Source organism: Bos mutus, chromosome 20 (genome assembly GCF_027580195.1).
Source record: "Bos mutus isolate GX-2022 chromosome 20, NWIPB_WYAK_1.1, whole genome shotgun sequence".
Classification (NCBI taxonomy): Eukaryota; Metazoa; Chordata; class Mammalia; order Artiodactyla; family Bovidae; genus Bos; species Bos mutus.
Genome location: NC_091636.1, coordinates 16,442,972 through 16,453,468, shown reverse-complemented (window position 1 = coordinate 16,453,468; position 10,497 = coordinate 16,442,972). Strand labels below are relative to the sequence as shown.

The 10,497-nt window shown below is 40.0% G+C and overlaps 1 protein-coding gene across 3 annotated transcripts; it reads left to right on the top strand.

The window, feature by feature from the left end:
- The first annotated feature begins 4,349 nt into the window (after positions 1-4,349).
- On the top strand, positions 4,350-5,480 carry ACTBL2 (actin beta like 2). Of its 3 annotated transcripts, none has more exons than XM_005897465.1 (2): positions 4,350-4,478; positions 4,605-5,480. In XM_005897465.1, exons 1-2 carry the CDS (start codon positions 4,350-4,352, stop codon positions 5,478-5,480), a joined length of 1,005 nt encoding a protein of 334 aa, XP_005897527.1. The 3 variants fall into 3 exon arrangements, with proteins under 3 accessions (XP_005897527.1, XP_005897526.2, XP_070213926.1); XM_070357825.1 differs by lacking the exon at positions 4,350-4,478 and having other exon boundaries at positions 4,648-4,660; positions 4,801-5,480; XM_005897464.2 differs by having other exon boundaries at positions 4,350-5,480.
- Positions 5,481-10,497: the final 5,017 nt, after the last annotated feature.

Below are 10,497 nucleotides of genomic sequence, written 5' to 3'. Positions count from 1 at the left end.
ATACACAATACCATTCAGTGTGAAGGTTTAAGGGTGAATTCTTTAATTCTGTTGAACGAGGAATTGGATTTGCAGCTACAAAAAAACTAAGGGAAAAGATAGTGGGCGGAAAAAGAAGCAAAGCTATGGACTTTGTAGTGAAGCACACATTTTTCCAGGACTAGTTAGAAGGAAAGTGTCAAAGTCACATTATAGAGGAAAGCATTGGAAAAACCCAGAGAAAAACAGTTCTATATCAAATTGTAGACAAAGAAGAGGGTTTGACACTCACAACTTCATGTTACCATGATCCTCTAGGAAGTTCATGGGCAAGGACACTGCCTGATTCTGACCTTGAACTAGAGGATACATATCTGTCCAGGACTACTGGGCTACTGCTACCTCTTACAAAGTGACCATTATTGAGATGATTAATTAATTAATTAATTAACCTAAAGGAAGGTTTTAGATAACTTAGATATGGGCATGAAAAGTTTACTTTAGAAGAGTTGACAGAGGAGATTATATCCCACTTTGCTGTTGCTGCTGCTGCTGTTCACTCAGTCGTGTCTGACTCATTGTGACCCCATGGACTGCAGCATGCCAGGCTTCCCTGACCTTCACTACCTCCCAGGGTTTGCTCAAATTCATATCCAACAAGATTGATGATGCTATCTAACCATCTCAACCTCTGCTGACCCTTCTCCTTTTGCCTTCAATCCTTCCCAGCATCAGGGACTTTTGCAACGAGTCAGCTCTTCACATCAGGTGAAAGTATTGGAGCTTCAGCTTCAGCATAAGTCCTTCCAATGAATATTCAGGGTTGATTTCCTTTAGGATAGACTGGTTTGATTTCCTTGCTGTCCAAGGGGCTCTCAAGAGTCTTCTCTAGCAGCACAGTTTGAAAGCATCAATTCTTTGGCATTCAGCCTTCTTTATGGTCCAAAACTCACATCCATACAACCTACTGGAAAAATCATAGCTTTGATTAGATGGACCTTTGTCAGCAAAGTGATGTCTTTGCTCTTTAAGGTGATGTCTATGTTTGTCAAGGTTTTTCTTCCAAGGAGCAAGCATCTTTTAATTTCATGGCTGCAGTCAACATCAGCAGTGATTTTGGAGCCCAAGAAAACAAAATCTGCCACTGCTTTAAATTTTTCCCTTTCTATTTTCCATGAAGTGATGGGACCAGATGCCATGAATGTTTTTTGAATGTTGAGTTTCAAGCCAGCTTTTTCACTCTCTTCTTTCACCCTCATCAAGAGGTTCTTTAGTTCCTCTTGACTTTCTGCCATCAGAGTGGCATCATCTGCATATCTGAGGTTGTTGATATTTCTTCTGGCAATCTTGATTCCAGCTTGCAATTCATCCAGCCTGGTATTTCACATGATGTATTCTGTATATAAGTTAAATAAGCAAGGTGACAATATACAGCTTGGTCGTACTCCTTTCCCAATTTGGAACCAGTCCATTGTTCCATGTCCAGCTCTAAATCTTGCTTTATGTTGTTCAGTTGCTCAGTTGTGTCTCTTTTCAACCCCATGGACTGAAGCACACCAGGCTTTCCTGTCTTTGCTTTTTAATACACTAAGTTTGTCATGGCTTTTCTTCTAAGGAGCAAGAGTCTTTTAATTTCATGCCTTCTTAATCTACATGCAGTTGCTTCTTGACCTGCATACAGTTTTCTCAGGAGACAGGTAAGGTGGTCTGGTATCCTCATCTCTTTAAGAATTTTCCACAGTTTGTTGTAATACACACAAAGGCTTTCATGTAGTCAACAAAGCAGATGTTTTCCTGGAATTCCCTTGCTTTCTCTATGATCCAACAAATGTTGGCAATTTGATCTCTGGTTCCTCTGCCTTTTCTAAATCCAGATTGTTCATATGGAAAGTTCTCGGTTCATGTACTACTGAAGCCTAGCTTGAAGGATTTTGAGTATAACCTTCATAGCATGTGAAATGAGCACAGTTGTGCAGGAGTTTGAATACTCTTTGGCATTGCCCTTATTTGGGATTGGTGAAAACTGACCTTTTCCAGTCCTGTGACCATTGCTGAGTTTTCCAAATTTGCTGACATATTGAGTGCAGCACTTTCACAGCATCATCTTTTAGGATTTGAAATAGCTCAGCTGGAATCCATCACCTCCAATATCTTTGTTCATAGTAATACTTCCTAAGGCCCACTTGACTTCACCCTCCAGGATGTCTGGCTCTAGGTGAGTGACCACAGTATCATGGTTATCTGGGTCATTAAGACATTTTTTGTATAGTTCTTCTGTGTATTCTTGCCACCTCTTCTTAATCTCTTTTGCTTCTGTTAGGTCCTTACCTTTTCTGTCTTTAATTGTGCCCATCTGTGTGTGAAATGTTCCCTTGATCTCTCAATTCTCTTAAAGATATCTCTAGTCTTTTCCATTCTACTATTTTCTTCTATTTATTGGCACTGTTCATTTAAGAAGGCCTTCTTGTCTCTTCTTGCTATTCTCTGAAACTCTGTATTCAGTCGAGTATATCTTTCCCTTTATCCCTTGCTTTTCATGTCTCTTCTTTCCCAGCTATTTGTAAACAAAGCCTCCTCAGACAACCGTTTTGCTTTCTTACACTTCTTTTTCTTTGGGATAGTTTGTTCACTGCCTCCCGTACAACGTGCAAACTTCTGTCCATACTTCTTCAGGCTCTCTGTCTACCAGATATAATCTCTTGAATCCATTTGTCACTTCTACTGTATAATCATAAGGGAGGTGATCTAGGTCATACCTGAATGGCCTAATGGTTTTCTCTACTTTATTCAATTTAAGCCTGAAGTTTGCAATAAGGAGCTGATGATCTGAGCGCCAGTCAGCTCTAGATCTTGTTTTTGCTAACTGTATATAGCTTCTCCATCTTCAGCTTCAAAGAATGTAATCAATCTGATTTTGGTGTTGACCATTTGGTGATGTCCATGTGTAGAATCGTCTTTTGCATTGTTGGAAAAGGGTGTTTCCTATTACCAGAGTGTTCTCTCGACAAAACTGTTAGCCTTTGTCCTCTTCATTTTGTACTCTAAGACCAAACTTGCCTGTTACTCCAGTTATCTCTCGACTTCCTAAATATCCCATTTACCTAATACATAAAGGAACAAAGTAATGAACTCCCTTAATTGCTGTTTCCTTGTAAGATGTTACCAATATCCTATGTTTTATCATGATACACACATTACCAGGTTATCTATATTTCTATCTATTTTATTAGAAATAAAATGCAGACAAACTTCCTGTGAAATGATCAGGGCTTAATACATCCTAAAACTGAAGGAAAGCTAATACTATTTCAATTGGATACATTTTAACAATTACAGAGATGGTTGATATCATAATATGAATCTTGAAGATCAAAATGTTTTAAAGATCAATTCAAATATTACTTAAAATTTTATCTATTGCTAAACTTTGCTCATTGTTATAAAACAAGAATTATTGCACATAAATATTTTATAATCTGCATTTTATCTAATAAATCATTCAAGATGGTTGGACATTCAGCCCCTATGCAATCAACACGAACCCAACAAACCTAGCTCTATGAACAATACCTAATAAGCATAGAGCTTAATGAAATTTGGTTATTAGAATTTATATCAGGAAAGAAAATATGTAGTAGTTTATTGATTTTACTTGATCACTAATGTGCTAGAAGTCTCTTAAATATCTCTAAATTTTTACATGACACAAATGCATAATAATTACAGCTGTGAGGCCTCTCTTGGTCATACATTATTTTTATTCATTAAAACAGTTTCTATCATGATGATATCCTTTGGGGTTTGGAATCTAATGGGAAATAAAATCTTGAAAAAATTAAGTTTTCAGAGTCAAGAACAATGTATTAAGAATGGAAAATTAAATCTAGGGTACAGAAAATGGACCCAGAGGGCAAACTAGGGAGGAAATGCCCCTTTTGGCATTGTTACCCACACCTCGCTCCAGCTTTCTTTCATCTTGCATTTATATGCCCCAGTGCATCATCATAGTTATCCAGACACTGCACCAAAGCAAGCTGACAGCCTGTGTGGGTTGCCTAATTATAGTAACCTGAGATTCAGCCACTCGGTAGCCAATTTTCCCCTTATGAAGGAAGGTCTACTAATGATTTGTATCATCATAATTATTAATACCTCAAAGGCAACCCCACCCAGAAATGCTGAGAACTGGTGGGATAGGACATGGGAGGCGCCAGTGTGCACCTTTAAATACCTATCATCACAGCAGAGTCTCCCCTTTCTGCAGGCAGCTCTGAAGAGTTGTCAGCCTGTTCATTCTCTCTCTTGCACACCAGAGTCTGGTCTTTGCATTTAACTTCTGTTCACCCATCTGGAAGATTCTGGACAGGACCATGAGTGATGACGAGCTGTCTGCCTTGGTGGTGGATAATGGGTCAGGGATGTGCAAGGCAGGCTTTGGCGGTGACGATGCCCCCAGGGCTGTGTTCCCCTCTATGGTGGGGCGTCCCCGGCACCAGGGGGTCATGGTAGGCATGGGCCAGAAGGACTGCTACGTGGGGGATGAGGCCCAGAGCAAGAGAGGCATCCTGACCCTGAAGTACCCCATTGAGCATGGAGTGGTCACCAACTGGGATGACATGGAGAAGATCTGGCACCACACCTTCTACAACGAGCTCCGCGTGGCTCCAGATGAGCATCCCATCCTCCTCACTGAGGCACCCCTCAACCCCAAGATCAACCGGGAGAAGATGACTCAGATCATGTTTGAGGCTTTCAACACACCTGCCATGTATGTGGCCATCCAGGCCGTGCTGTCCCTCTACGCCTCAGGCCGGACCACCGGCATCGTGATGGATTCTGGGGATGGGGTCACTCACACTGTACCCATCTATGAAGGCTATGCCTTGCCTCATGCCATTCTACGTCTGGACCTGGCCGGCAGAGACCTGACCGATTACCTCATGAAGATCCTGACAGAACGAGGCTACAGCTTCACCACCACGGCTGAGCGGGAGATTGTTCGTGACGTCAAAGAGAAGCTGTGTTATGTGGCCCTAGACTTTGAGCAAGAGATGGTCAGCACTGCAGCATCCTCCTCCCTGGAGAGAAGCTACGAGCTTCCCGACGGGCAGGTGATCACTATTGGGAATGAGCGCTTTCGATGTCCAGAAGCCATTTTCCAGCCTTCCTTTCTGGGCATTGAGTCCAGTGGAATCCACGAGACAACCTTCAACTCTATTATGAAGTGCGATGTGGATATTCGCAAGGATCTGTACGCCAACACCGTGCTGTCTGGAGGCAGCACTATGTACCCTGGCATTGCTGAACGGATGCAGAAGGAAATTGTAGCCCTGGCACCCAGCACCATGAAAATCAAGATCATTGCTCCCCCAGAACGGAAGTACTCCGTTTGGATTGGGGGCTCCATTCTGGCCAGCCTGTCCACGTTCCAGCAAATGTGGATCAGTAAGCAGGAGTATGATGAGGCTGGGCCTCCCATTGTCCACAGGAAGTGTTTCTGACTGGGCTTCCATGCTAATGCATTGGCATTGTCCCCAAGTTCTAGATCATGGCGATAGTACTGCTTTTATCCACTTCCAACTGAGTCAAGGTAAATTTCCACTCTTGCTAGTGTGTACACTAGCAAACTCATCTGCATCCAAGCATTGTGGGCTCCCGCCCAGCTAACAATATATGACCTCTATCAACTGGGGAATTCTGATATTCTATTCTATTTTCTTTACCATGAGGGGTCAAAGAAATATAGACTTGCTTAAACGAAAATAAATGACAAGGAGTAAAGTGAGAAATGTCCTTCCAGAACAGATAACTAGAATTTTCAATCTTTAAATACTAGTTCTTGCTTTAAATATTTAACAATATCAGGCTGTACAACCTGTAAAAAAAATGTGTATGTATTTAGCAAACATGCCTTCTTAGTTAGAATTTTGGTTTTGTTTTACTTCTTTGTATAGAGACAGTGAATTATATGGGTCAGTGATATTCATATTTATATAAGCACTGAGGAAATAGAATATCTTAAAATATACTGAAAAATCTGGCTATCTGAACAGCTAATGTGAATTTCTTAATTCCCCAAAAGTCACCATTTTGATAACTCCTTATTTTGTTTCCCTTATTAAATAAGCATAAAGGAACAGCAGCATTCCATTAATATTTATAAAGTTTATAATCAACTGAACTTTTAGCTCAGAGTAGAGTTCTGCTGATCAAATGTGTATTCTAATATCTGACTTATCAAACTTCACTATACTTGTAAAACAGCAAAACTGTTACAGATAAGGCCTATTAAAATAGAGAGGAAAATTGTAATATCATATTAATTAACATCATTATGTTACCGTTTGACAAAAATAATTTTATTTCCATTGCTTAGCATAATAGCATGTCTTGAGTTATTTCTATAGGTCATGATTTTGAATATTTCTCTTATCAAGGATTTAACTGTGGAAAAACATATCTGCAGCATTTTTATAAACTACAAATTCTAATACCAGTATAATAATTTCAATTTTATTATTGGAAGATTTTAGAATAATTCTATTTTATTATGTCCAGTAACAGGCAATATCTTTTATGTGAAGTGTCTCTAAGATATCAACATCTTACAAAGCATCTGTGTATCTTCCTATGTTCTCTAAACATTTTTAAGGAATTCAGTGGTGATTTTCAACCAATTTTAATTACTAGCACATTTATTTCAATCTATTCTGTGACTTCTCATTAAATGAATATCAGAGATATTTGTATTTTTCAGGGTTTTTCTCTGAAATTTTAGAATGTTTGGGGGGGAGTTGCTTATTAAGCCATTATCACAGTCTCAGGAAAAGGAATTTTCTTCTCTTTTCCTTTGGTTTGGGAAGCTTATACTTGTGTTTTAAATGTTAAATTGGAGTCTTTAAGCTTTCTTTTCCTTAAAAATTTTCAGAGCATTTGACTGTTGCTTATTTCCTTTAATCTGAAAACAGTTTTTAATTCATTTAACCAAAATTAACCTCCAAAGGCACTTTATTTTAGAAGACTTGAGTTTCCTTTCTTCTTTAATTTTAAATAAATGAAAATTAATTCACACCTACATTTCCTGTTTTTTCTCCTCAATTCTTCCCACAGAAATGTAGAATGATCCAGAGAGGATCACTTTTTTAAATTTATTTATTTTTTTAATGGAAGGATAATTGCTTTACAGAATTTTGTTGTTTTCTGCCAAATATCAACATGAATCAGCCACAGGTATACGTATATCCCCTCCCTCTGAACCTCCCGCCCATCTCCCTCCCCATCCCACCCCTCTAGATTGTCACAGAGCCCCTGTTTGGGTTCCTTGAATCATACAGAAAATTCCCATCGGCTATCTATTTTACATATGGTAATGTAAGTTTCCATGTTACTCTCTCCATACAGAGAGGATCACTTTTTATATGTGTAACCTATTCATTCATATAATTTTATACCTCATACATTTGACCATGTAGCATTAAAAGGAAATTAAAATTTTAAAAAAGGAAAAGGACTAGTAGATAAGGTTATAAATTCCTTGCAGTCTGCATTAAAAAGTTAAGTTTCAGTGGATGAACTGGTCTTCAGGTAATTACCAGGCAGAGTTAATAGCAATAATAATAATGGCTTGAATTTATACACTGCAACACTTCCCATTTGCAGAGTGGTTCTCAAAAACGTTGACCCACATTCTCAATTACTGGAAAAAACATATCTCCCCATTCACAGGAAAGTTCTAGGACATGTAAAATGTCAGAGAGAGAACTATTGAGCCCTGGATCATTAGCTGAAAATATGAATTCAATAATGCAAATAAATTTAAGCCGGAGATCTTCAGATATTCTGTTCATCAACACTGACTGACTGCCTGATGGCTGAATTCAATGAGGAAACACTCACAATTTTAAATTTTAGAATCAATGTCATCTTTTCTGGTAATGTAATTGGCTCATTATTCACCAGTGTTTCACCAGATGGCACAGCACTGAGAGAGGCTTCACAGATGAATTTCACACCGTTGTAAGTGGTTCCCACCCTTTCCTGATAAACCATGCTGAGCAGCAATCTAGGACTGGGGTTGCACCTCAGCCTCCTTAAAACTGTTATTTCCTGACCACAGGTAATATTCTTCTGAAAGTGCTCATGATGCGAAGCCATTACCTGCACTTCGTCCCTAACTTTCAGATGTGCTTTTTTTTTTAACAGTAAGATAAAGTCATGCTAGATGATGGATTGAGCCTTACATTCACAATTCTGTTATAGAGAAGAGGCTAGAACTAAGTATTACATTTTCCGGATAATCAAAAGCGTAATCTTTTGACGTGTCAAGAGCCTTACCACATTGATTCACTCATTTTGCAGCTGTAAATTCCATGGGGTTGCAAAGAGCCAGACACAACTTAGGGAGTGAACAACAACAAACAACAGATGCTAAAATTTACTAGGAAAGTATTTCAAGGACACTAGGGAATTTACGGAGAAGGCAATGGCACCCCACTCCAGTACTTTTGCCTGGAAAATCCCATGGATGGAGGAGCCTGGTAGGCTCCAGTCCATGGGGTCGCTAGAGTCAGACATGACTGAGCGACTTCACTTTCACTTTTCAGTTTCATGCATTGGAGAAGGAAATGGCAACCCACTCCAGTACTCTTGCCTGGAGAATCCCAGGACGGGGGAGCCTGGTGGGCTGCCATCTGTGGGGTCACACAGAGTCGGACACGACTGAAGTGACTTAGCAGCAGCAGCAGCAGGGAATTTACAATCCAGTAATGAGGGAAATTACATAGAGTGGAAAGCAGTATGATCTAATGATAGACTAGACATGGTCCATTAGCCTGTGATAATTCTAATAAGGACAGTTTAAGTCTGGGTGATGAAAGAAGGAGATCACCTCCAAAGAATAGATGGAGTCACTGAGTTAAGTCTTAAGGCACACACAAGTTGTACAGAACATAAAAACTTTCCTTAGATGGTTCAGGCACCATTATGATCACTATTTATTAGGGTTGGTAGGTGGTTAATTCTTATTTTGAATGTCTCCATTGGAACCTGCCAGAAACTGTAAGGAAGTAACATTTAAGGCTCAGCTCAGAGTCTTTTCTAGCCTTCCTTCCTCCTTTTCCAAGGAAAAGTGGTAAATTCCTCCCTTGTGCTCCCGCTGTATCATTTGCACACATATAGCATCATCATTATCATTGGAGAAGGAAATGGCAACCCACTCCAGTGTTCTTGCCTGGAGAATCCCAGAGACGGGGGAGCCTGGTGGGCTGCCATCTGTGGGGTTGCACAGAGTCAGACACGATTGAAGCGACGTAGCAGCAGCAGCAGCAACAACAGCAGCAGCATCGCACCTATAACATGGGTCCACACTCTCCCACCCTCACCCAACATTGAGCACCTGGAGGACAGAGATGGGGACAGTATTTGTCCACCTTTGAACCATCCAGGATTTTCCTAATGTTAGGCACAGATGATTAACCCAATAAATGTGGTTTGAATGAATAAACGAGTGAATTCATGGAATCTGATACACATCATGAACGTCACAGTCCTGCATTATCTGTTTTTTATCACTCTGTTCTTAGCTCCCGGAGAAGGCGATGGCACCCCACTCCAGTACTCTTGCCTGGAAAATCCCATGGATGGAGGAGCCCGGTAGGCTGAAGTCCATGGGGTCACTCAGAGTCGGACAGGACTGATCGACTTCACTTTCACTTTTCACTTTCATGCATTGGAGAAGGAAATGGCAACCCACTCCAGTGTTCTTGCCTGGAGAATCCCAGGGACAGGGGAGCCTGGTGGGCTGCTGTCTATGGGATCGCACAGAGTCGGACACGACTGAAGTGACTTAGCAGCAGCAGCAGCAGCAGTTCTTAGCTCCTGTCTTCTAGTGCCTGCCACTTTTGTTGTGTTGTCTTTCCTCTGAGGCATATTTTTTCTTTATCCCTTCTTTATCTCTTCTCTTTCCTATTCAGTTCTCCTATGCATTTCAACCTACAGAGCTGAATCTTAAAAGCTTTGGCTCACCCATAACATTTTCCCATTCTTCTAATTAATCAAAGGATCAATCAACCTCATTTTTTGGAGTGTGAGCTAGCTAAGTAGCTGCTGAAATTTTAGCCTAAAAAAAGAGAAGAAGAAAAAGGAAGGAAGAATGGATGAATGAATGAATGAAAGAGAAGTTTTTCAGTGAGTACAATAGTATATTCAACTCGTCTAATCTAGTCACATCCTTGCTGATACTTTTCTCTTTTTTTCTAAACTCCAGATTGCGCTAGAGTTGCGTTTCAGACATCTGACTCCCTAATAACTCAGACATTAGAATATATTGAAAAGTCTACTTTTTTGGTAACTATTCACAGCTTCCTTCCAAAATTTATAAAAGATTCTTTTCAAAATATGGTTTTTGATGTTAAGAACTAAGCATGCGGTTTGGCCAACACTGCTTCCAGATGTTGATAAGTATACTTGGAATGTCTGTAGGGATATACATGTCCATATCAGTAGAGAACCTGCCCATTA

Bases quoted from the DNA above. Each gene is read 5' to 3' on its own strand.
- ACTBL2 (XM_005897464.2), top strand. From the start codon at position 4,350: ATGAGTGATGACGAGCTGTCTGCCTTGGTGGTGGATAATGGGTCAGGG.